The sequence below is a fragment of the Branchiostoma floridae genome, unplaced genomic scaffold (assembly GCF_000003815.2).
Source record: "Branchiostoma floridae strain S238N-H82 unplaced genomic scaffold, Bfl_VNyyK Sc7u5tJ_1554, whole genome shotgun sequence".
NCBI lineage: Eukaryota > Metazoa > Chordata > Leptocardii > Amphioxiformes > Branchiostomatidae > Branchiostoma > Branchiostoma floridae.
The window spans coordinates 40,017-67,462 of record NW_023365753.1 but is presented as its reverse complement, the minus strand read 5'-3'; the positions used below and the strand labels follow the sequence as shown (position 1 = coordinate 67,462).

At 40.0% G+C, this 27,446-nt stretch overlaps 1 protein-coding gene across 1 annotated transcript; it reads right to left on the bottom strand.

Moving 5' to 3' along the window:
• Positions 1 to 1,917: 1,917 nt before the first annotated feature.
• LOC118408084 (neuronal PAS domain-containing protein 1-like) lies at positions 1,918 to 27,446 on the bottom strand. The gene is made up of 9 exons (XM_035808706.1): positions 27,380 to 27,446; positions 26,278 to 26,393; positions 23,401 to 23,490; positions 21,070 to 21,238; positions 18,555 to 18,628; positions 17,521 to 17,720; positions 16,329 to 16,435; positions 9,824 to 9,965; positions 1,918 to 4,440 (listed from the first exon to the last, which is right to left on the bottom strand). Exons 1-9 carry the CDS (start codon positions 27,444 to 27,446, stop codon positions 3,369 to 3,371), a joined length of 2,037 nt encoding a protein of 678 aa, XP_035664599.1. The 3' UTR covers positions 1,918 to 3,368.

Below are 27,446 nucleotides of genomic sequence, written 5' to 3'. Positions count from 1 at the left end.
ATTACCATAGAGCCAAGGTGGTGTTGACCAGTCAAAAAGCAAGAGCCTCAAATAATTAGCCAAACAGCCTAATTATTGACCACTTGACAATAACACTATGCAGGGGAGTAGACTTTTTTTTGCCAAAATTTGTAGCATGTTTCTTTGTTACATAAAGTTTTTTTTATTATGTGAGAAACATATAATTGAATACCGCATACAACTGAAATTTGAGTGGAAGGAAAGAAAATTTAATTTTTGTAAGTGGAATCATCTGGGGCATACATGATGTGTACATTTGTAGGTCTCGTTCTCAGGGTATTGTCAACCATCAGTGAATAGAAGAATCCTTACATTTTTACATTGCTGGTGCTCTGTACAGTGACAGCAGGTGCTGGGAGTAGTGGTGAGATTTTATTGCCCAGCCACACAGGTAAGAATGTTCGGAAGGTAGGGAGAGCAAGAATCTGCCCCAGCAAACAAGCAAAGGGGCAGGATGAACAAAAACTGGATCTCGGTTTCCACACTGGTGTTCCAGTGCTGAATCAACAGTGAAATGGGCCTCAGCACTGAGTGCTGAAGAAAGTTTAGCACTGACTTTCTAGGCCTTGTTCCATTGCTGAAGCTCGCTGAGGACTGGAATTCCAGTGCTGAACTCTTAGCACTTGGTAACCAGTGCTGAAGTCGGGTGTAGCGACGGGGGAACAAGTTCTAAGGTTATCCAGCAATGGTTACCCAGTGCTGAAACCGCCATCAGCACTGGAACCAAGAACGTTAAACAAAGGTAGCGGGTTCCACTGAATTTACCAGTGCTGGTGAATTCTTCAGCACTGGAAAAGCAGTGCTGTAAAAACGTCAGCTCTGTACTTCCAGTTTATAAGGCACTGGAACGTCCCAGTGCTGAACATAATGTTTGTGCACCAAGCATTAGTACCTGAATTATGAAATAGAAAAAATCTTCTGTACATTTTTTTATATTTCAGCCATAACACAGGTATGATGAAATATATTGTATTCCTAATTTTCTGCTTCTTTATTTCTCCTGTCAAATTTTCAAAGTGGTTCATCTTTGTCATTCATGGACTAAATGACCTGAAATTTGTCACAAGGGTAGAGTGGGCCAATACCCTCAGATGTTTCTTTTTTCTTAATTTCTAAAATGATTTTATTGAGTAAGGATGACTGAACTGACTGACTTTGGTCATTTTTAAACCAAACTGTATATTTTGGCCCCCTGCATGTACCCTGACATTACAATCGAATGACCTGAAATTTGGCACAGAGGTGACTTTATCATACATATACCAAATTATATAAATCCAACAGTTTTGGTCTACAGTACAACAAAATATTTCATTTTTTAATGTAAGTTCATCTGTGACGGTAGTAAACATTATATTACAATTTTAACACTTTATATCCGTACACAAAATAAAGCGCTTACCAACAAGCTTTCCAAAGGCTGACAAGTGTGGAGTCATTTGGAACGGAAGTGTTACTTAGGTCAGGTTTTGGGTCATTACAACTTGAGAAGGATCTAGAGGACTGATCGAAAGCTTGTTGGTATAAGCGCTTTATTTTGTGTACGGATATAAAGTGTTAAAATTGTAACATAAAATGCTTTATTTTGGGAAAACTTTGAAGCACACTTGCAGGACCAAAACCAGTCGCCAGGAGGCCCATTATCGAACTTGACCTCCCTTTTTGCGACCCCTACCTATCCACCAAATATCATTAACATCCATCAAAAACATCTCAAGTTACCTTGTATACAGACAAACATACTTACATACAAAGCCAGCTACAGAAGCTAGCTAAACCATTCTCGCACTTGACAATCCTCTCCACAACCGCTACACACCTACCAAATATCGTGAAAATCCCCCAACTACATTTTGACTTATGCTGCCCCAAACAAACCGCAAAACAAATACCAAGCTCGCTGCTGTACCGTAGGAAAACGCCAGGTAAACCATTTTCCAAGTAGGCATGCCTTTCCACAACCGCTACATACCTACCAAAAGTCAAAAAGATTCATTCACAATTTCTCAACTTATACTAGTATGCTGTTGACCTACATACAGACCCATGTAACAGAAAACATAATCTTCTTGGCGAAGATAATTAGACTTTTCAGACACTTTATTATATAAAGCGGACCAGCGTCTGGGGTGAGTTGACCCAGACCACTGCCAAAGCGTTGTGGATAGCCTTCCGACACCTGTTTTCGAAATTATTAATCCATCTACGGTTTCTTGAATTTTCAGACAGAAAGAAAAACAAACAGGACCACCTTCTTGGCAAAGGTAACAAGCCATGAAGCACTTAGTTTGATGGGGTAAATACAGTCATATTGAAAATAATTTCATCAGGTTGGTAGAATATACGATATGAGAATTCTTGTACACAACCAAAATGAAACTTACTTGCTTACGTTTTGGAGAGGAGAACGAAGATACACTACCTTTTCTCGACACTCTTCTGGTGCGCAAGGAGGATGGCACAGTAAAACTCCTTATGTACAGAAAGAGCACACGTACGGACCAGTAACTTAACTTTCAGTCACACCACCCTCTACACCAGAAGTTAGGAGTTATTCGCACTCATTGGACCGATGCAACACAGTCATCACAGAAGACCAGGATAAAGATCTAGAGACACAACATGTCGAGCGGGCGCTCACTAACTGCGGCTACCCTCAGTGGGCGTTCAACAAAGTGGAAAGACAGAGGAAGAGAACAAAGCAGAAAGAAAGGAGCAGCAAGCAACAAGAAAAGTCCAAAGCTATGGTGACTATTCCATACATCAAGGGTCATAGACAGGGAAGACAACAGACTACTCAGATGGATTAAAGAGGCGGTATGGATAAGAAGGTCAACCCCAGTGATGAATCGGGACGAGGGGGGATACAAACTTAGACACGTTTGGGATAATCTTCTCATCGCAAAAGCGCCACCTACATCGGCTACATATAGCGGCGAGAAGCAGAACTCCAGTCAGAAGCTCTGAGGAAGGTGTCTGATAGACACCGAAATGTAAGCAAGTAAGTTTAATTTTGGTTGTGTACAAGAATTCTCATATATCCAGTCATATTGAAGTTTTACTCCCAGCTTATTGGTGTGGCAAAAAAATCATGATAATTCTGAAAAAAATGGCTGCTTCTAAAACAACCTTAGGCTACATCACTAAGTCTTGCTCTCCTTCCCTGGAGCAATCTACTCTCATAAATCATGATCCTAGGATGTCCATAACTGGAGATATCAAAACTGGAAATACTATAAGGGGGTCCATTATTGAACCTGACCTTTGTTTCCACCTACCGAATATTATCAGGATTCATCCCCACAGTTTTTCGAGTTACGATGTTCACAAACAGACACACAAACTGCTTAAAAAACATATCTTTCTTGGCGAAAGCAAAACGCTGTACTTACCCGTGGTATGTCAATCTGTGGATTGGGTGGCAGGTGTGATAAGCGTTGTGTGGCCCCACTCATGTATGGGACTTCACCTAGCGTGTACCCTGGGCAGGCCTTGTGCCCATGGTCCACCAGGTGGTTCATGCTTCTGCCTGTTGACAACCACTCTGATGAATGCAGTGGATCTGGACTGTTGTGGTTGGGTGCTGACAAGTCGGAGAGGGTCACAGAAGAAGAATAAGGAGGAATCCTTGTGTCCGTAGTCGTGTGAAGGATCATCTCCCCCGAAAATAGCATGCTGTTTGCTGGTTGGTCGCTGTAGCTGTTTGCATCAATCTTTGTGATCTTTGTTTCCCTTGAGTTAACATCGATGATTTCGTCATAATGGAGAGGGGCCTCACTCTCTGCAGTGAGCAATGCAGAAGTCAGGACATTAGAAGGATAAGAAAGACTCACATTCCCCTGGTACCTACTTTCATAATCATTGCCATGGACATGTTCATACCCACGACCTTGATACATGGACCGAGAATGTGTATCTACAGCTGAACTAAACTGAGAGTCATTCCAATACTTGTTGCCATCAGTGCTAAAGAGGTTTCCTTCCTCGTTGGCAAATTTGGCAAATTCTGAGGTGTATCTCTCTGGCATGACATCTCTCCTGCTCATATTCTCCCCATAGGGTGTGTCCATGTGACTGTATTCAGTCTGGAGATATATTCCATTCTCGCTTCTGTGTCCATTCCTTGGAGGTTCATAAAAGGAATGTGCCATTGCTGGCTCTGGGGGGTTGACGGGATATCCGGGGTCCATCGATGGTGGGTGTACATTGGGAGGGTTCCTGCTCCTGCTACTTGCTTCATACACCATGTCAAACTTTGGTGGCAAGGCGGCCTTGCTGGACTTGGCACGTTTGGATCTTGGCTGAGGATCCTCCATGCCGGGTATTTTGGACTGAGAGCCATACAATATGGCTACCCCTGTGAAGGGGAAACGGAATGGCTCTGGTCGCTTGTCATGGTAGTCCTTACCCTCTTCATCACTGGGGAAAAATATCAGAGAGATAAGTAACGCCATTTTCAGCCATACCAAGGTTTAACTGTACATTATGTATATTAATTGATGTATCAATATTTCTCTCCTTTTCTGGTACATGTCACATGTTTCCTGAAATGCATGGGATTTATAAACTTCCCCCTATCAATATGCAGATTAGGGTATGATTTGCATACTTAGTACCTAATCAAATAAAGCATCAGTGGAGCTTAATACATACCAAAAATCATGACAATCTGTCAAACCCTCCTCAAGTTATTTATGTCCAGATCTCAAGACAAAATGCTCACTGCAGTTCTAAACCAGTTGCTTAGTGGCCAAAATTTACATCATTTACTCCCTGCCCCAATACCTATCCACTACTTAGGGACTGGACGATATTTACTGGGGGGAGGGCTGGTGCAAATAAGCTCCGGTAACAAATTTTCCAATGGACCTCCCCCGATTTTCAATGGCCCTCCCTTCCAACTTTTCCTTGCCTTTTCCATTTCACATACTCTCTAAAAAAGAAAAAAAAAAACTTATAGCAATAACTATAGCAGTCAAAGTGTTGTTTCAAGGGGTGTCAAGAGAGTGGGGTAAGGAGTGCTCCACTGCCAGCCATATGGGTCACCACAGGCTGGGCACAAGGGGCCGGGCACGAGGGGCCAACTATGTACCCGTGGGGGCTTTCTCATAACTGGGAAAACAAATTTTCAATCAGTTCTTTAATGTTTTCTATCACTACAGCACCCATTCTGTGATTCTCAATTATCAGTTTTTAACAAATGAGCTTAATTACTCATAAGATACGGCTGACCCCATAAGTATCAGAAGGACTACGGTCACGAGAGGCCGAAACTATTAGGCTTACTCCTAACTTAACCTGGAATCCAGTCTACTTGTGGCACGGCCTTATACCGTAGTTAGTGCAAATCCTACTGGGTGTGGCCGATTACCTAGGCGGCTGGGAGCTTCCCTGGCCCCGTAGAGAGCCTGCACTAACTACGGTATAAGGCCGAGCCAGCAGTAGACTGGATTCCAGGTTACTCCTAACTGGGAAAAACAAATTTTCAATTAATTTTTTTTATGTCTTAATTGCTAAAGCACCCAATGTGTGAAGTTCCATCATCAGTCTTTAACAAATGAGCTTAATTACTCAAAAGAGACCCTAAATTTATCAGAGAGACCATGGTCACGAGGGGCCGAAATTATAGGCTTTCTCCTTATCATAAACGGAGGGAAAAATTTCAGTCAATTGGTCAAACTGAAACTAAGGGCTGTCTCCTAACTGCGAGAAAATTCCTGGCTCCTCGTGCCCGGCCTGTGGTGACCCATATGGCTAGCACCGGGAGCTCTCCTTACCCAGATGTGTCAAGACGCGCGCGTCAACACGACATACACTGGAGTCTTCCTGTCGGGCGCATCTAGAATCTGTGTCTCTCCCAAAGTTTTAGACCATGGACAGCTGACTTTTCATTTTGATGACATGTTCACAAACATGTAGACTTGATGTTACACTGATGTGCTGCAGTGGAAAGAAGACTTACCTTGTCTGACACTTCTCTGATCTATGTGAGAAAAATATCCACCCCACTGGTAACATTACGCAAGATCACGCAAATAAATATCGTATTTAAACGTTTTATCCCTTTGTCGTCCATGAACCATTCCATTTAGAAAGCTGGGGGTACCACTGCACGCAGGATTGATATTGGTACATATTTACTTAAAAATATATAGCCTTCTTAGTCTTCCTACAAACATGGAATGACATAACAGATCAGGGGGTGGCCAATTTCTCATGGGGAGGGGGAGGGAGGTTGGCAAAGGTGTCAAAATTTCGATGACCAACCCCCAAGGGCAAAAAATTTGTCAATGGCCCTCCTCCCTAGTGCACCAGACATCCACCCCCCATAAATATCATCCAGTCCCCAAAATCATGAACCTGGCATATTTTGCAGAAAGTTTGACTTCCATCTTTGAAGCTATTCTGCATACCACAACTTGAGGCTAGGAGGCCCATTATTGAACTTAATCTTGATTTTGCTAACCCTTATCCATCCACCAAATATCATGCAGAATGAGCTACTGCTTTTCAAGTTATGTTGTTTAGACACATAACCCACTGCAGTACTGACAGAAAATGCCGGGTAAACCATTTCTTCCTATAACTTAACCTTCCTTCCTATAACTGCTACTAACCTACCAAATTTAATCAAGATCCATTCACAGCTTTTTGAGTTCTGTTGCCCACAAACAAACACAAAATTCACAGGCTCCTGCAGTACCCACCGAAAATGCCAGGTGAACCATTTCTTAAGTTGACCTCTACTTCCACAACTGCTCCTCAAATACTAGATATCATGAAGTAAATTTAGCTAGCGTTTCAGAGAATCCCAACTTCAAAATTTCTTTGGACCTCCTTGTGACGGCTCGCGCCTTCGGCACTGAACACAGTGGACACATGTCGCTCTCAAAAACCTTTTAAAGTACAAATGTAATAGACATTTTACTTTTAAAGTACAAATGTAATAGAAATTTTACTTATCAAACTTAGCTAAGTTTCCAAGCAGAATGTGCCCCTCAAATGCTTGAAATGACATTTCAGAGGGTCAAGATTTCCAAATTTTCTCAGGACCTCAGCGCCTCCAGCACTAACAATGACATGGTGAAAATTTGTGGGGACATGGCCCTTTTTTGATAGAAATGGCATTAAAGTTGGTATAGTCTGGCAGCAAAATTTGCTCCTCAAAATGCAGGAAATAGCATTTTAGAGGGTCCAGATTTAAATATTTCCCCGGACCAACCTTGCAACACTCGCACCTTTGAAATTCTTGCTCCACTTTGTCATGATGCTGCAAGCTATTTACCGATCAAATTTCAATATCATGTCCACGACAAGAGATACATTGAAAAACTGCTTTGATTGAATAGTTTCATTGATTATGCAAATGTTATTTGGCATAATAATTATTTCATTTTGTACACCATTGTCTAGGTACCTACTTATATCAAAAATCATGAAAATCCGTTGTTCCCTTCTTGAATTATCCCCTTCAGAAGTTTTTGACAAAAATGCCCCTGCTATCCCAAAACTAGCCACTAAGGGGGCCCAAACTTAGTCTTCTTCCTGAGCACAAGAGCTATTTAACACCCAAAAATGTGACCATAGGTTGTTCAGAACATGAGATAACAAAGTTGCACTGCAGGACCAAGGGAAGCTGCTAGGGGGACTAAAATCTAATCTGGTAAATGCTGGTACATGTCACTTGGTGGAGGTCAAGGCTAGGGTCACTTGTTTCAGTGTAATTCATTAAGATTGATCTATTCAATCCTACCATGATTTTGCAAATTAGGCACTTATTTGCATATTTGTTATCTGTTAACGTCCCTCTAGCAATAAGGTTTCGGGTCGGAGTTCAAATCTGACCGGAGTGATGACTAGAAATAGGCCGGAAGTGCGCTGGTGTCTCCCTAACTTTTGCTCCCTATTGCTTGGTGATCGATATAGCTGAGCATAGATTTGTCGTATTTCATGAAAAGCCCGTGGGTTGTATTATTTTTGTGCGAGGAGTAGTTGGTCGGCCAGCGAAACCGTTTTTGTATTAGTCCGCTGCAACGGTGATGCGGCTTTTTCGCCTGGTGACCCAAATAGCATCGTTTTTCATGCGATTTCGAAGAAATTACGTCATCGGAGATTGCAAAAAAGTTATCACATGGAATTTTTTTATTTTCATTTTACACAAACATGAAGAATTTAGCTTTTCTACCACATAGGCCGTTATCCTGGGAAAATTCGTTTTTTCCAAGCAGCTTCGATCAAAAAAGTGTCAAAAAATGATACTTTTCGGGTCCAAAATTAAAATTTTATTACATATTCTACCCGAAATAAAGAGGCAACAGACTATACCAATAGGTTTGTCGGAAAGAGGCAGTAAACGGCTTTCCACCATATTGATTAAGTTTCGCGTCCTACGTTTACTAGCGGAACTGTAGCCCTTCGGCCTGAAGCTGTCCGCCAACCTCCGAAATCGTAAAAGAAACTCCGGTCCGAGACCTTAAATCATATAATAATTTAAAAAAAAAAAGTCAGATTATGGTATTTAATGATGAAAATATGGACTTTCCTCATCATGCAAATACAGTTCCATCTCATTGGTTTTAAGCTACATTGTGTACCTGCATGCCAAATACCTTTCCTTTGTTACCCTCTTTCTTTTAAAGATACAGTTATTGTTCTTTAACAAAACTGCCCCTGCAGCCCTAGAGCAAGCTGCTAGGGTCCAAACTTACACCACTTTTTGCTTAGATTAAATCCATGTGTGCCTAACAAATCAACTAGAAGGCCCAAAATTGACCTTCCGTCGGATCAACAACTTACCTACCAGATACATGTACATGTAACATTGCAATCGCTCAAAACGTTCTGCAAATATAACGCTGGAACACACACATTTTCACGGAGGTGACTAGATTAAATTCATAGTCAACTTTCTAAAAGTCAACAATTAATTTGCTATGAAATTCATGTTTTAATCATCATAAAAAGTGAGTTGGAATTCCCATTTACGTATTGAACAAGTGAAAATCCCTCTAGTTCAAAGAAATTAAACAGGTCTAAAGCTTACTTAAGTTAGAAAACCAGGACTACAGTATTGCACGCCCAGAACATGCAGAACCATGGAAAGCTGCTAAAATTTTGACTTTGACTAAGAGGCTAATGTAGCTTTTTTGGCAAACACCTACAAACATACTAAATATCATAAAGATAAGTTCACTAAGTTCTCGAGAAATGCTGTACAGACCTGAAAGTATAACATTCTTAACAAATGTTAACAAATCAGATTTGATAGCAGTAATGTGAGTCTTGATGCTCCTACAGTCAGCACAGGTGCTTAGAGTTACAGAATAAAAATCCCAGTAAGTTTGCCTACCAGACTACTTATTATACTGAAGGGGTCCTAGCTTCCAGTCTGTTAACTTAAGGTACTACTAACACTTAAGGCTGGATGTTAGACTGCATTTTTCAGTGTTAACACCCACCTGCAAAACCAAAGGCTCATTCCTGTGACTACTGGACCTATCCCTTTAGTGTACCCCAAAAAGGAGCCTAATATGTCAATGTTAGATTCCACTCTATGTGTGATGGGCAATTTGAGGCTGCACTTGACCATATGGAAAATATTGTCTTACTTATTCTGTATGTGGTTCCATACCGGATATGGTCTTCTTCTCCTGCTTTCCAACTGGTGGTCTGGATGGCAAAATTTTCTTCTGTTACCAAGGAAAGGAAGCCACACTGTATGGTCCTGGCTACTACATGTACATCTACGTAACTAACAGCTTACCCTTATACAGCTGCTTATCAAGATATACTGTACGTGTACCTGAGGGGGCGATGTGTGGAGATGATGTAGTCAGGACGTCCATTCCGAAATACAACCCGTGAATTTGCCTGCATCCATTTCCAGACATTTCCTTTGCTCAAGAGACGGAAAACGACAAAACCAGATTCGCCACGTCTCATCACTGCAGGGAGACAAAAATGGTAACCTGCTGGTTAGATCAGTGCACACGGACATGAAAATATCCCAATCATCATCATAGCACTACAGAACACAACAACTCCCAGTCCAGTGGAAATAATAACTTTGTTCCAGCTTTGTTTTAGAAACTGAACTGGTGACATGTTGTCTAAGAAATTGGTATGAAAGACATTCATTTTATGTATGTCACAGCAATATCTGGCAAAATTGTGAAAGTTACAATCAGTAACCCGAAGGTCAAATTCGACAGTATCCTGGAATACTACTTTTTGTAATCTAAATGGTGACAGATGTCTGTGTTAAGATTTCCTCTGAATGAAATACATGTAGGAGCTGTTGCGCCAAGCACATGAACATGTGAGTGTTATCATAATGGTACTCACATTAGAACACATCATATCAGTATTTAGTGTACCTCTTTGGTACTGTCTCTGGAAGCAGTTATATAAAATGTAACAATAACAAAAAAGCAAAATAAATCATAAACATACAGTAGCTGAAAACATGCAGGAATCCTGCAAAACAAAGGAAACTGAGATATCAACATTTTATTGAGATAAAATTGAGAGAACTTGAGGGATGATACAAACTTGTCCAACTTATAGAGAGAAGAAAATGATAGAAAGACTAGAGGAGAGCTGCAGTAAACCAGTATTGTGAATAAGGTGTTATGATTGAGCAAGAAAAGTCAAACCAGGACATACGGAAAGGGTCTGTTGCCACCAAATCTACAAGCAGGGGCTGTACATGGATTACTGTAAGACATGAACTTCCACTTCAACTATAATTAATAAGTCATGCAGTTATAGCATTACTACTCATAAGGCATGCAGTTCAGTTGCAAGAGCACTTTGTTATCATGATGGTAGTTTTACAAAATGACATGTTTGTTAAACTTCATGCACACAAGTTATTTCAATGGACACACACAAAAATGATGTAGAAATTTCTTGAAGTGTTAAATAGAAAGTCATTGTTATACATGCAATCATGCAGTCTAAAACTCTCACAGCAATTTTGATGGTTTGGGGGCCTTAGGTAGCCTTTAGTTCCATGCAAATATTTGACACCACCAATTTCTTCAAAGTATAGACGTTAATTTATGCAAAAAAGGAAAATATTATCACTTGAAAGTAACTAAATTGGATGAAGCAGCAGGTGTGAATAAAACAGGTGACTTTCAGCAAAGGAAGAGTTAAGTAGGGCTGTACAGTTAGGCAGGCATGCAGCACAGACAAAGGTGCAGTAACACAGTTAGGCAAAGCACAACAATACCTGACTGTTAGTAGTACCAGGAAGGTGTGGGATGGTCCTTGCAAAAATGAGGCTAAGTCAGCTGTGAATGACGAGGTGTCAATCATTTGCTAACCCAACCTCTCAGTCTTCCAATTTCAAGGTTGTTCCCACAGAGGGATGCACACTGTCTGGGATGGCTATTCCCAAAGGGAATGTAGAGACTGTATGGAATGGCTACTAGGGTGGCAGTCTTTCAAACAAGGCATGTAAAGCTAGCAGAAAGCACTCATCCAGTCTTGGCACAAAATGTCAACAAGAGTTGATGTGAGCAAATAATGATTGACAACACTGTCAAATGGAACTGACCATCAAGCCACATTTTTGTAAGTAACATAATATAATCACAACATGAATGAATAAAATATCATACATAGCTAGCAACAAAACAATATTCCGTATTTTCTCAATTTAAGTACGCACCACCGTTTTTGGGTGATTACAGGAGAAATCTGCCTGACTGTGAAGTAAAGTACAAAAACTGAAATTAACTATGCACCCCCCTTCGGCAATCTTGAACACAGTTTGCACCGAAAAAAAAAGAAGAAATTTATGACGTTTTTCTTCAATCCCCCGAGCAATTGAGCTTTAACAAAATCACCCAGGGAAAATATAATAAATGTGTGGTATGATCCACCAAAATTAAGTCCAGTAATTCAATTTGGTGGTGCAGCCAAACTTTAGACAGTCTGGTGTTAGAGCCGCGACCTGTCAATCAAGACCAAGCACTGTGAGAAGGTGAAATCACAGCTGCTGTTACTGTTAAAACAAGGATCCTTGGTTAAAAGAAATCACCAGATAGATATGTTATCCACAAACAAACAGATCCTGTGCTAAAGTTTTTGGGTTACAGCACTCTAATCTGATTAATTTTTTCGGCCAAATTTATGGTAGTTTGGAGAGAAATACCTGCAGAAAAGTTGTGACGCTGGCGTACAAGTTGGTTTACACGCTAGGCATGTGCAGGTCAATAACCTTTCACCGGTATTGTTCTCGAACATTTTGCCATATTCTTTGCTGTTCCAAGAATACATACAAAATGTTGATCTAGTTTTATAACATCAGATCATTTTTAGCTATTCATACTGTGTTACAACCATACACGGTCATTCATTCATACGACTATCATCCCTCCAAGTACAGTAACATTAGATCCTAGTTGTGTGAGCTGTTTATTTTGAAACTGTACGGCTGCAGTTGGAACCTCCTTAAGAAGGCTTTATGAGTTCTGTAGATGATAGGAGGATGTTCTGTGCCCGGAAGATGTGGGACATCCTGCCAGACTTGAATCATATTTTGTGGCCTTTGCTTTGACACATTTACAAAAATATTCTTTTAAGTCCAATATCATCTTCTTTCATAAAATTTATTTCATGGATCTTTCGCACCTGTTCCAAGCCACACTCGGCCATGTTCCAATGGGTTTCTAGCTGGTTTGGGATCCTCTTCCTTTTTTGTCCGGGCAGTAACCTCAAATGAAGTACACAACATGACATTGCCAACACCTTCCCATTACTTTCAGATTTTGCAAAGTTAAAAAAGTGCGCACTATAATCGAGAAAATACGGTAGTCAAGTAATATCATTGTTAATCAATTATTGTAAAAATTCTGAAAGCTGTAATCTGTTAATCATTTCAGGTGGTGTGTTACACCAAAAGGCAGTGTTACACCAGCAATATAGATACAGATTTCATCAAAAGTTGAGAGAGGAAAGAGATACTTATTATATCAAGTATACATTGAATGTAGCCATAGCTTTGGCAGCACATCACTCAAACTGGCCAAATTCATTCATTATAATTGGACAAATGTCTCTCCAAACCTAATGTTGTAATGTTTTATCCTTTATTTGTATATGATCCATATCCACTGAATCAAAATGGCATGTTTGACTGTGATGCACATATAGTGTACTTAATGTTATCAATTGACATATGTATATTCATCCCATAACATGTTATAACAATTCAATAATTAAAACACATCCATGGCGTATACATGAATCAATACATTTGCCAACAATTCCGCAGGTGAAATAACCATGATGTCAAAGTGTAAGTAATTTTTTTGTGGTTGCAAGAGCTGCAAACAAAAATGGTAGAATGGCTTTTAACACACTATATTCTATTTCCACAATGTCACCAATTCTTTTAGTTCAGCTGCAGAGTTGGGTGCAAGGTTCTCATTGTATAACAATGTATAACCACACAGACAGATGTGATTATTCAGACTACCCGGAAGCGTCATCTCTTAAGATGATTCCACTGCAGGATTGTTTTTCAGATAATGTCATTAAGTATTTTGTGCAGGCATTTTGAATATGCTTTGAAAACAGATCTTTGCATACTTCCATCCAAACTAATTTATCACAGCCTCTCCATGCACCAGTGCATATTTGGCTACTCTTATAGAATCTTTAAAACTTTTTTCCACCACTGTAAATGTGCAAATTCATATAACAAATTTCTTCAAATCCAGTTACAATGTCCGAACTTCTCCTGACATTATCTGAAACCAGTAATTAAAACAAGCAATCAAAGCACTACGAAAATTGATCTCATTTCCTACATTAATGTTCATAAGAAATATGCATGTAACTATGGGATCTTCCCTGCAGAAACTACACTTCATTTGTAAATGTTCGAAGTGTCGAAATCACGTGTCATTTGAAGGGAAAGGCATGGGCAAAAAAGTATTGGAAATTTATCATTTACTGATTTTCAAAAAGAAAATGCATAACCACAATGGGGGGGTGCTCTAAGATGAAACGTGCCATTAAGACATGAACAGATTTTCTACTGATCTCATTATGAAATAAGTACACCGTTTTTGTTGCCACTGACTTTGCTGATTAGAAACTTTTAGTTTTAAGGTAAATAAACCAAGTCCATGCACTTGGCTGTCATTTGCATTCAAAACATACCCTTACATATTCATTTCTCTCTCTTTTTTTAAATAGAATTTTAATAATGATGTTGGTAACGCGAAATCACTGCAGTCATTGGTCACTGAGTATTGGCAGCTTGTGCCGCTTGATATATGACCTGTACAAGTAGCCATACAACTGCGATACACATAAGAAATAAGGCTCACAAAACTATTACAAACATGCATCTTCAAATGTTCGTTGAGTAGAAAACCGACCAAACATCATTATAACTTTATAAGACTGTACTGCTCTCTTGCGGGACTGCTTTTCTCCCACAGCAGTGCCAGTGGCATGTGATCGAACACTACTAAGATTTGTTACACTCGTACATTTGATTCCTTCCCTGTGTGAAAATGAAACTTTATAGAGAGATGTTGAAGATACTTCCCGATAAGAAGACAGAGTTTTGTTGATCAATGATGTTTGCAGCAGCATTTTTTCATAATCTAGTCAGGTCACTACATTCAGATCTTTTCCTGAAAGAATGTATATGATACATGCATTTTCTACTTGGAACATGTTATCAAGGAAAATTGTTGTATCATTGTCTCTATTTATAATAAATTGACATATTATCAATACCATAACATAGCTATATACTAGTATCCAATCATATTTTTGTCAGACATTCCCCAAAACAAACAGAGCTTGTCTGTAAAAGAAGCTCAGTATTTTAGAAGCTCAGTATTTTAGACTGCAAATATGAAGATGTTACCGATTTCATGTTGACACTTAAAAACGCTGAATTAGAAAAAAAATTGTACACATATTTTTGAGAACAAATCCTCTGATAATATAAAAATGGCATTCCGTGTCAATTCTTACTCCAAAATATAATAATTTCACGCATTTTCGGTATCATTTTAAAGATCGTAATCGGCTATGAGCAATATGGTACTAGTTTTACTGTCAACACATCTGCTGCTGACCAGCCGCCATGTTTAGCGATTTCTGTCGTTTTGAAGATTCGACAGATCAAAACTCATACCGCAAGGGAAGCAAAGGCATACTAGTTGTTTCTATGCCTAAAATTTCTCATGTGAACAAATCATTCTTCTGTCGTCCTGCCAATTTCACTTCAAACATGAAACTACGCCGTCGGGTTTCTCCGTGCAAATGTGCTTTGGTTTACAATGTAATCAGGGACTCTCAAAGTTGTTTATACAAAAATTGTTTTTCAAACTGTCAGTATGGCGTCTTATACTTATTTTCTACCAATAACAACATTTACTCCATGTCATCTATTATTCTATATCAGCGAGATTGATCAACATGTTACAAGTACCACCGGGAAGGCCACGCTTGGATGAAAAATTTCAAGCAAAAATACTGGGGAAATATGGGCAGAAAACCCTACACTGATTTTCAAACAAATGATGCATATATGACCTAAAATAAGAACGATTCTTAGACTGAAAAAATAAACATAGTCATGCATTTATACAGGAGATGAACGTAACTGAATGGAGTAGTGCCTCATAGCAAATTTTTATTTTCATTTCAAATTCATAAAAAAAATGGGAGTGGCAAATCTGTGAACCAAGAAAATAAATTGATGTGGCCTAAATGAAGATTGAAATTACTGGAAAATTTCTAGCAATTAGGAGGAAAGAGAGGATAAGGGTCAGCATACCAAGGGTTAAAAATAGTGTCCTTGACGTTTCTTGGGACAGCTTTTTGCCAATCAGTTTTCAAACTAAATACTGTTCCAATACCAATGCTTTTTCAGTTGTGTACAAGGAAACCCCTTAGAATCGTGCGGAGTAAATCACTGCATCACTGAGACCTAGAAGCTCCACATCCAGTCACCTGGTAGCATAGGACTGAACCATCCCAGGTGTGGGGTGCCTCTCATACAATTACACCTGTCAGGATGTCCGCTCATCCTATCACAACTTCCTGATTTCTTATCAATTTCATTTCTCTCTTCTAAAAATAACACTTTGCAGTAGATAATTTCATTTTGAATAACTATTCCATAATACTTGTTCCAGGCCAATACAGAGGCAATACATGTATTTGAATAGAATTATGAAGAAAATGAATGCCTTCTTGTATTGAACATTTGAAGGGATTTATGCAGAGAAGATCACCATGTGAAACATTAATTGTAGAAGACTTACGGCTGGCATGTGAGTCTGCGCAGTACATGGTGTCAGCAAAGTGGACAAACTGGTACCCGGAGCGAGCCTGTAGTTCCTTCTCAGTGTATCCCAGCACAGCTTTGCCCCTACAACACAGCATCTATTATCACACATGCAGGGCTCAAAGTATAGATACACAGAGGCAGTTAGCACATGAAGCCAGTGGGTGTCTGATACTCCACCAAACAGATTCCATTATAGCAAAATGGACCATCATGATATTGTTTTGAGTATCACAAATAAACACAGTTTCACAGACAAAAACGTTCACGTTTAGGTCCAGACTTAGGCTTTATTAAACAAGCTTGATGGTACCTACACGCGTATGCTGAGGGCTGTGCTTAACAAGTCATGGAAACAACATCCTACCAAAGAACAGTTGTACGGCAATATTCCCGCCATATCAACCATCAACAGGACCAGATTTGCCAGTCACTGTTTTAGGAACAAAGCAGAGCTTGCTAGTGAACTCATACTGTATGTGGAAGCCAACACACGGGTATGCACATTCTGGGCGACCTTGACTAACATACATAGACCAACTTGCTCGTGATGTGGGGTTGCGGGTCGAGGACTTAGAGAACGCTATGGGTGACAGGGACGTTTGGAAGGAGAGAGTGGACCTGGTCCGGGCAAGTAGCCCGTGACGACGATGATAGGCTTTATCCTTTGGGAGGATGCCTTTGGACCTGAACCGGACCTGTGCCAAAATTTTCTGTACCGTTCCCTACCCCTACTCCCACAAGTTCTTCTCCACTGAACTGAGATGTCCATCTGCTATCTGACAACTTACAATGTCCTATTCATAACTCTCCATTTGGCAATGACAGTAATGACCGTGTTGTTTTAAGAACGGACTGTAAATAAGCTATAGGGCTTATTATTTAGTCGTGTGACCTTCCCCCTAGCATCAAACTGGCCACTATGGCTGTTTGAATCTACCAAAGTCTGAAACTAAACCAGCTCCTGCAGTTAAAAAGCCACTGTGGGGCACTAGATACAAATGTAAAATGAGGCTAGATCTTCTCCACTTAATCTCTGCCCCAAGAGCTATGTACAAAGTATCTCTCAAAAATCACACACACACACACACACACACACACACACACACACACACACACACACACACACACTAGTAGAAGACAACAGTCAAGGTGAGTTGTGTTCTTACTTTTGATCCACTGACAGTGGACTGAAGTCTAGCCGGTGCTTTGTGCGGAATATCATATTCTTGGTCCGGATTTCCACAATAGAGGGTGGTTGTAGAGGGCAGGCGATGGCAAATAGTGCCAGCTGCGGATAACGCTCCCCACTCTCCAGTTTCTTGTTTTGACCATGTAGCTGCTTGATACGACCAGTGATATGGAGAGCCTATTATGTGTGGAAGGAAAACATTTGTGGCTATTAGGGATGATGCTAAAAATTAGAAAGGCCAGTTTTTCCCTCTAGCCTTATTTCAAGCTACTTGCACAGAATACTATACCATTAGGCTCGCCCAGAAGCATTGTGAGCGAGGGGAAAAAAAATTGAGGCCCCAGGCCCAGATCATTACCATAATTCATGTATCTGGAGTCAGTCATGAAATTTCCACAATAATAAACATTTTTGTAATATACCCAGTGGGTAAAATTGTGATAAAACATATGGATAAAATTTGTCACCTTGTGCAAGAATGGACTATTCCAGTGCACTCTATGTAAATTAGCAAAATAGACCAGTCCAAAAATGCAACTACTCATGATCAAGATATGGGCTTTTGTACAGTCAACCCAGCCCAACATTGAAGTGTAAAAAATTATCCCCCCAGCATGAATAGATCGCTTTCACGTGACCAATGCCGTGTCATAGGAAAACGCCAGGTAAACGATTTTCGAACTCCTTTATACAACTGCTACACACCTACCAAAAATCACAAAGTTCCATCCTCAATTTCTTGAGTTACAAAATGTATATGCTGTTGACCTACATATGAACCCATCACCTTATGGGTTAACCGAAAACATACCCTTCTTGGCGAAGAGAATAAGATACAAACTGTACTGGTGCAATGTAGGTCTGGTCCCTAATCCTACAGGTGATATTATGGTACAATGTACATGTAGGTTGAGTTTAACAGATCATGATCATACTTGGACCCTAAAAATAGGCTTGACATTAATTTTGTTCACTCATCTTAAGATGCAAATGTAATGGAAAGTATCATACCAGGAATCCAGATGAGTTGTCTAAAAGACAGCGGAATCTGCATACAAATGACCTCTCCAGGACCATAGAGCCTTCTGTGATAACAAAGCATCATGTCAGGAACATACATATGCATATGCATATCTAATATTCTTCTACATCTAAAAGCGATAAATCATTCCCTCCGTTTCACTTGTTTTCACCGCTGTTTTTATGTCAGAGGGATGTTTGTCAGCATGATAACTAGAGAACGCATGGATGTGGATGGATTGTTTTGATATTTGGTATGTGGGTACACATGTGTAAGTTTTGACATAACAAAAAAATGGTAGTACGGTATGGCAGGGCACTGTAGCAGAACTTCTGGATTAGGTTTTTTTTGTTCGGGACTTGCTTGGGTGATGATTTTTCAGTGGTAGGTAGCTGTGTAAAAGCTAAGTAAGGTGTGTAAGTTTGGGCCCCCTAGCGGTTTCCCATGGGCGATAAAAGTAATTTTTGTTTTAGGTTTTGAGAAGGAATAATGCAAGCAGGGGTAACGGCACTGAACTTTAATCCGATGCAACTTTAATCCAACACTTTAATCAGAACCCATCTGTCAGTCAAAAACTGTTTGCAAATTCTTTTGAGCGCTTTACAAAACCAGCAAGGTATACGACTTAAAACCTTGAGATTGAGGTCACAAAGATCGCACGTTGCAGCGGCAAGTTAAGCTCGGTTTAGACACAAAACTGTTTAACCGACCTGTGTCAGTTAACCGTCATATGACGCTTCACCGATACGGTGACAGTTCTCTTTAGACACACCAGGGCCAGCGACAGAAAGCGTTGCAGGCCGCCCATGGCGCAGGATTCTAGTATTGCGCGCGAATAAAAATGGCGCATATTTTCTTCTTGCAACAGTTCATACCTAAATACCGTTTATGTTTTTAATGTTTACTACCCGCATTTTCCAAAGAGGATTAGGCACATGTACAGAGCAGACGGGCAATACCCAGACTTGAACTCGGCTTCTGTCCTCACCGCACTGGTGCATGGTAGCGCAACCCGGGCATGTTGATAGGGTCATAGGAGGACATCAAAGTAGTCACCGGTGGCAGGCCATTCCACTTGGAACATTCGACGATTCGACGATTTTTAATGTCTCAAACAATTACAATGAGGCAAAACTTGTTTCCATTGCTACGGGCTCGTTAGCATATCATAAGCATATGATCCATGACCTCCTATTACCATCACCGGTGATCGTTTCTCTTAACACAGGAGAGAAACCGTCACGGGCCCCCTGCTGGGACCCAGGACCAGTTCCGGAGGTGGCTCAGGTCGGTTCTTGGAAATACCGTCATACGCCCCTTATTTTCTCTTTAGACCGGTGGCGGTTAAGCGTCATATATGACGGTTAACCGACACAGGTCGGTTAAAGGGACCTGTGTCTAAAATGGGCCTTAATTAATCTTCCAGTATGTTTTCCTGCCGTTGATCGGGCCGTGCGAGTGGGGCAGCGATCGTAATTTCAAGGAATCCTACTTTTCGTCCTCACATTACACTTTCATCATCACAGTGAAATATAGAACAAATAAATAAACTGTCCATCCAAGACAAACAACATGCCTTGAAGTGTCCCTATTTGAAGAACAGCCCCAGGCTTTGTTACATTTATTTAGCGGAAATCCGAACATGTGCCATTTTGAATCATGCCTTAGCACGGCCCTTCACCCCTATTCTTCAAAGTGCTCACATCCAAAGGCTAGCAGGACGGATCTCACAAGCGATACCAACAGCCCCACATGGGGGACGTACTGTAGGGAGTTTGTAGTGTGTTTTACGGGTATATTTTTTGGGAGCCATTCACAAAACAAGCTGTAACAGTTGTTACCAGCGTTCCCACAAGGTTCATGAGGTGAATGCGTCCAAAAATATTGGAGAGGGATAGCTCCGCTGGGAAAATTCGGATTTTAAAACCCTCTAAAATACAATTTTCTGCAATTTGAGAGGAAAATCAGGCACTTCTTTTACCCCCGTTATTGTAATTGACGACCGCCCTCTCCCTTAAAATACCTAAACGGCAACTATAAGCACAGGGAATTTACCATCAGTTAACTGGTCCAGGTATTATTTGTCCAGAATGTATATACAAAAATTTTGGATTTTTTTCCACTTTGAAACAGGGCTCTAGCCAGTCATTCAGCCTAAAGAAAAATTCTGCCCAAATCATTTTTTTCTGTCATCGTGTACAAATTTCTGTCATTGACTAAAAAATGTCTACTTACATGGCTCAAAGTACTGGGTGACTGTGCACCTTCTTGCACCCAAAATTGGAGCTGTGCACCTGATTTTTTTCTGTGGGTGACTCCAAATATTTCCGTAGGTGTTTGTATGTAAAGATATCAAAATATACTTTTACTACCATTTCTTCACATCTGAGGGTTAGAAAGATAATAGAATTTGAAAAAGAATTCTGGGTTCATCAAAATTTTCAACAATCCAAAACTGTAGCATTATAGATAAAACAGAAATTGTATTAATGTTGTAATGATCACCTGGACACATGACACCATTGTATGGCACCACACTGTTGTTGTTGGCGGAGACCTGGCCAGGATCAGCAGTTTCCTCCAATGGTTGCATGTTCCAGGACAGCTGCCGGCGGAACTCTGCCCGATCTTCTGTGTGGATCAGCTCGTAAACACCTTGATGGATCACATCCGACTGAAGCATGCAACAGAAACAGTTAAACTTTCTGTACAGGAACAACACAGATGTACATGTAAAAGGATGTAACACAGTTAGTACTTTACCCCAAAAGTTTATTATCATAGATAAGATTTCATACTGTAGACACACATGAGTATTTGCATAATCAAGTCCTACTAATTTCTATCTATATAATTGTTCTATCAAGAAAAGAAAAGGCAATTTATATCAAACATTTCTGCTGTATTCATGGCAGATGACTACATGTAAGTTAACATACAATTCACTTACGTAGCCTTTATGTAAAATTATCTGCACTTTCACACAGGAGGAGATTGAGTGGGCATGGTTCATACCTTTGCCAAATGGTTTGAATTTTCTTAACTAAAGTATTAATTTTATAGATATTTCCATTCCACTAAAATATGTCTTGTTTGATCCTCTTTCCAAAAGGCATAGGTCCAAAGTATAAGAGTTTTATTGTAACAGATAAGGCCATTTAGTGTTTCCGCCTTAATTTTGTAAATATTAAATTAATTTTGCATGATTTATGCCTAATAATGTTCAACTTCACTAAGCTTCATAATGTTGTAAGTATGAAATTCCCATTCTTTACCATTATGGAATTATGATATTTTCTCATTAATTATGCAATGAGACCATCATTTACTTATTTTATACCTATTGAAATTTCTCTCTTTCTCAGTTACATATGTGACATGTTTGAAAGTTCTATAATGGAATGCTGTGGATTTATAAATTTTCCTCATTAATTATGCAAATCAACTGTTGATTTGCATAATAAGTACCTGATTATGTGAAGCTACCTACATACCAAAAAAAGATCCATCAACACAGTCTTCCCCACGTGCACTAAAAAATTACAACCACAGCATGTCCAGAACACGGGGTACGGGATATAAAAAATTGAAGTTCCACTGCAGCACCTTCGCAAGCTACTAGGGGGCCCATTATCAAACTTGACCTCCGTTTTCCTGACGCCTACCCATCAGGATTTATCCAAAGCTTCTTGAGTTATGCTGCTAACACACACACACAGACAAACACGCACAAAATATAACCTTTGATTTCCAATTTGACTGAAATCTGGCATATGGACCAGTGCCCCTACATCTAGCTGCTAAAATCATCTTTTACTTTAAACACCCCCCAGATTAATTTTGGACTTCCAGATTAATTCCGGACAAACCTTAATCATTTGAAAATCTTGTGCCCTTGGGAAAGGCACTTTACACGGATTTCCTCACTATACTCAGGTGAAAAATGAGTACCTAGCTTCGGCTAGGGCCGTCCCTCGGATAGGACGTTAAATGGAGGTCCCGTGTATGGGGAGAGTCACACCCCATGCACGTTAAAGAACCCCCACACGTGCGATGGTGCGGTGTGAGATGGAACAAACCCTTCTGTCTGGAGTTGGTGATTCACTTCAAATCACCCGGTTGGAGGCCTGGCGAACCTCCATACCGTATCAGCCAGCGAAAGGGTATATCACCCCGTAAGGGGCGGTGTAACCCCGCCGCGTGTAGACATGTGCGAACATGTGCACATGTGTGTATGGCGGCTTTGAAAAGGTGTTATTAACACCTGTTTCGCCATACCCTCCAAATGGAGAATCCTAATAAATAAATAAATAAATAAATAAATAAATCATCTTTTACTTTAAACACCCCCCAGATTAATTTTGGACTTCCAGATTAATTCCGGACAAACCTTAATCATTTGAAAATCGATTGACCAAATGAATTAACATTTGCAAGTATGATATATGAAAAGGTAATTAATATGTAGATTGCAATTAGATGTCTCCAGGAACAAAGCAAATTCTGGAGAATTCTGGAGAATTTTTGCTCAGGGGCCCGGAATTCTTCTACAGAATTCTGGCTCAGGTTTCTAGAATTCAGAATTCCTCAGAATTCTGGCTCAGAGCCAGAATTCTGGAGAATTCTCCAGAATTTGCTTTGTTCCTGGAGACTTCTAATTGCAATCTACATATTAATTACCTATAAATATACCTTACTGGCAAATGTTAATTCATTTGGTCAATCGATTTTCAAATGATTAAGGTCTGTTCGGAACTAATCTGGAAGTCCAAAATTAATCTGGAGGGTGTTTTTAGTAAGTTACTGATCATGACATATAGATGTAAGGAATCTTACCTGCTGAAAGCCCAGGTAGTCCTGGATGGTGTGAGAGGCATAGAATACCAGCCCATCACATGTCACTACCACCACAAAGCCATTCAGGGCCTGCAGAGAACCAAATAATATGATAGTCATTTATTTTACCTTGGGAACTTATGCCATCAAAAACTCTACAAAATCAAATTCTTGAGCCCTAAAATGTAGGGAAATGTACAGAAAATGCAGGTAGAGGTATGGCTCAGGTCCAGAGAAAAGGATCAGGTCAAGGTCAAGTTGAATAGGCGAAACTCAAAACAATGCTCCATTTTGTTTCAAAGGAAGCTGTTTATTCATTCATTCATATAATAGTGGAGTATCTGACTCCCACTGTTTAAAAATCCTGTCTTCAAGTAAACAAAGCTAGCTGCCTCAGAGTCTGTACATTTGACTGTAGAAACTTGGTAGAAGATATTGTAAACTCTACTCTACTTTGCCCTTGTTATTTTCTTGAACTGCTAAGCCCCAAATCATGTGGATGCCTAATAGTACTGGCATAGGCAAAGATTTAACGTTAAAATCTGGACCACTTTTTTCAGGTCCATATTTTTTCACCAGTCCAAAGGAAACAAATGTTTTTGTACCAGTACAATGTACTGGACCCCACCTCTATATACATTATGATAATTCTCCTATATTCAAAAAGGAGGAGTCAGTCTGGTACTGGACATAATTATCTGCAATCAAACACAGATTGGAGAGATGGAATGGGTTTGGTAAGAACTCTAATGCAGCTTTAAGTAAGCAATCATGAGGTGGATGGGTGGTTGAAAATTGACAGAGGAGCTACAAAGTTACTGAATCTGTACAGTTGAAATGTTGCAATGATGATGCTTTGAATTAATTTTTATGCTGACTTGAATACAGTCCATATATTTCTAAGTTCTGTTACTTCTGTAAATGTAGTTCTCTGTAAATATAATTGTACTTTTATTCAAGTTCAAGTTGTGAAGTGGATTGTATGTAGCTGTAGTTTGACATGTTCTATTGACATGAAATAAAATGAAATGAGTAACACATCTATGTCTATATATATACAGACATCATTCTACATAACAAACCTGGTTTATTTGGCAAAGGTATGTGTTCGTGTTATGATATAACACGATATAATAGCTTTTTTTTGACAGTAGAATTGTGATTGTGTGTGCTTCTTGTCCCCCGCGAGGAGGGCTGAATCTATCACAATCTAGGTTGTGTTTTCATGGGAAATGGGCAAAATGCACTCAATGCGGTGGCCCGACTAACAAAATCATTACGAAAAACGACAACGCCAAAATCACAAAAAACTCTGTGTACATATTGGGAAACATATTCGACATCACTCTGTGAAGTTTCATTTTTATAGACGGAACGAATTATTTGTTAAAGTAACAAATCTTTCGGGCGTTCGCTTGTCTGCCACCTTCGGGACACACTCCCTTGGAAAACAACAGCGGTGATGCTATGTTTTTTTTTTCTATGGCCAGTCTTTTCCTCAACAAACATTTGAAGACCAATATTTGTAGTGTTTTGTGAAGCTTTATTTCTTATGTGCATGACGGTTGTGTGGCTGTTTTTTACAGGTTGTATATTTAGGGACACGAGCCACCAATACCTAGTACAGGTGACTACAGTGATTTGGCGCTACCAACATTATTGTGAAAAAGTCTGTCTTCAAAAAAAAGGAGAAGTGAATATGTGTAAGTATATTTTTTTAATGGAAAAACAGCTGTTTGTTTGGACTTGGTTTATTTACCTTTCTAATCATCATAGTCAGTGGCAACAAACACGGCGTACTTATGCATAATAAGATCAGCAAAAAATCTGTGACATCTTAGGGCAGGGAGCATCTTAGGGCGGCCCCCGTTAAGTTCAATCATTATGTGGGCGAAGCCACACATTTAGTTTTTCCTCAGATATTTGCATATTCCACCCGGAAATCAGAAAGAATGTAAGCTGTAAACGTGTACTCCACGTTTCAAGCTTTTTGATTGGCTTAAAGTGTCACTTTCTCGGTTTTACGTCAGAGGTGAACCTATCAACGCACAGAACACAATCGGCATCGAGTTCAATAATAGCCAATCAGAACTCAGAAAAAATGGAAGCTGTAAACATATACTCCGCGTTTCCAGCTTTTTGATTGGAATAAAGTCGCGGACTATCTCGGGTGTACGCAAAGGCGAACCAATCAACGCACAGAACACAAAATGGCATTCGGCATGCAGTTTGATAATACTATAGCAGCTGAGACGACCTAACAGGCGCTCAAGGAAGAAGTTGCCCGCCATGGAATGAACGAGATTGATAAATTTTCACACAAAAACATTATCTTCAGAAAATTGGACCTTGGAATCTTGCAAATTCAATGGTGAACGGACGTGTTCAAGCCACGCAATACAATTCTATACCTGTTAAAACGTGTGCTTGTACTAACATGTTGTAGCACTGGCTCAGTGGTATTATTCACGCGAGGTAAGCCAACGCTCCGGGGTCGAATCCGTGGATAGATGATAATTTTTGATTTTTTTTTTTTTTTTGCTGCATTTTCGCAAAAATGTTGCCTTTCTTGATGCTTCTTTTCTTGCGATTTTTGCTGCATTTTCCCTTCGGCCACATTCTGCATTTTTTTCAAAAATGTTGCCTTTCTAGTTTTTAATCTCCAATTGCACACATTATCGGACAAGAACTATAATGTATAAGAAAGTGTACATAGCTTAGGCGTTACATTCAGTTTTACTGCCTTGATAAAAGTGTGGGGATGAAAAAGGTCTTGATGGAAAAAAATTCAGAACACTAGTACTGTGCCAAAGGGACACTAGCTGGCAAGAAACTTCTTGACTTTTGCTATTCTGACTTTGACATGGTGTCTCTTACCTGAAGTAACATCTCCCCTTCCGGAAAGTATGTATCATGGTACTGCTGGCTGCCATGGCTTGTACCACTCCCGTCAGTGAGTCTGTTGGATAGACCGTTGGGCTTGTGCAGGGAGGCTACAGAAACGTACAAGGGAGATCATGTCACAACATGTCAAGGTCAGAACACAGTATACTTATAACAACCACCATCCCCAAAAGTAGTTTGGATATAACCTAGCGCCTCCCAGTACTTGCAAAGGCCGTAGTTATTCTTCTGTGCACAACAGCGAGGTGGAAACTATGGTGAATGGTAGAGGAATACATCAGTTTGGAGACTGTATAAGTTGGATTATGTTGCTTCTTTGGTCGTGAATTTGTACCTTGATACTGTTACCGGCACTTCCTGTGCGTCACCTGCAACTCCATGACCTCCGCTGGGGGTCAAATCAAAGTGGCTTTTATAGAAAAACGATCAGACAAATCTATGCTCACTTTCAAATATTTCGTAGGTTGTAGATTCTTGTAAATTGTTTCCGCACCCTGCTATAATTTTTGAGGCGTCCTTATAATTAACCATGTAAATCCCCATACTAGTATGTGAAAAACTGTGTACTGAGACCTCAATCCAAAATTGGTTTGAACACAGCTGATGCCTTTATATATATTTGGGCTTAGGTCACATATGAGACTGCTGTACACTCAACACACTTGATTACTTCATCCAAAGAGAGTGAAGTACAATGTCATGTACATGTATATTCATTTGTATTTTGGTCTGTATATCTGGGCGTGTGTTTCTGTAAGGTTTCTGCAACAAAGTATAATATACATGTATATATATATATATGTACAGGATCTGGCGAGGAAGTCGAGTCACAACTAGAATCCGGCACAAGGTCTCGAGGAGCCCCCAAGCGTCGGTTTCGTGACCAGTTAAAGGCTACCCTCCTTCGTTGCGACATTAACCACACAAATTGGGAGACTCTCGCGGAGAACCGGTCTGAGTGGAAACGCACCATAAAGCAGGGGACTGATCATATGGAGCAGCTACGACGCTCCGAAGCAGAGACAAAAAGACAGCAACGCAAAGAGAGACTACTACTTCCTCGCTCTCCACCTACTCTGCCCTGCACAAAGTGTCCCAGACTCTTCCACACTGCCCTGGGACTGAGCAGCCACTTTAGACAT

Coding starts and splice junctions, on each gene's coding strand:
- LOC118408084 (XM_035808706.1), bottom strand. CDS start 27,446: ATGTCTAAAGTGGCTGCTCAGTCCCAGGGCAGTGTGGAAGAGTCTGGG. Junction 23,491..26,277: donor AAGGGGAGATGTTACTTCAG/GTAAGAGACACC, acceptor GGTTCTCTGCAG/GCCCTGAATGGCTTTGTGGT. Junction 16,436..17,520: donor CCACTGTCAGTGGATCAAAA/GTAAGAACACAA, acceptor GCTGTGTTGTAG/GGGCAAAGCTGTGCTGGGAT.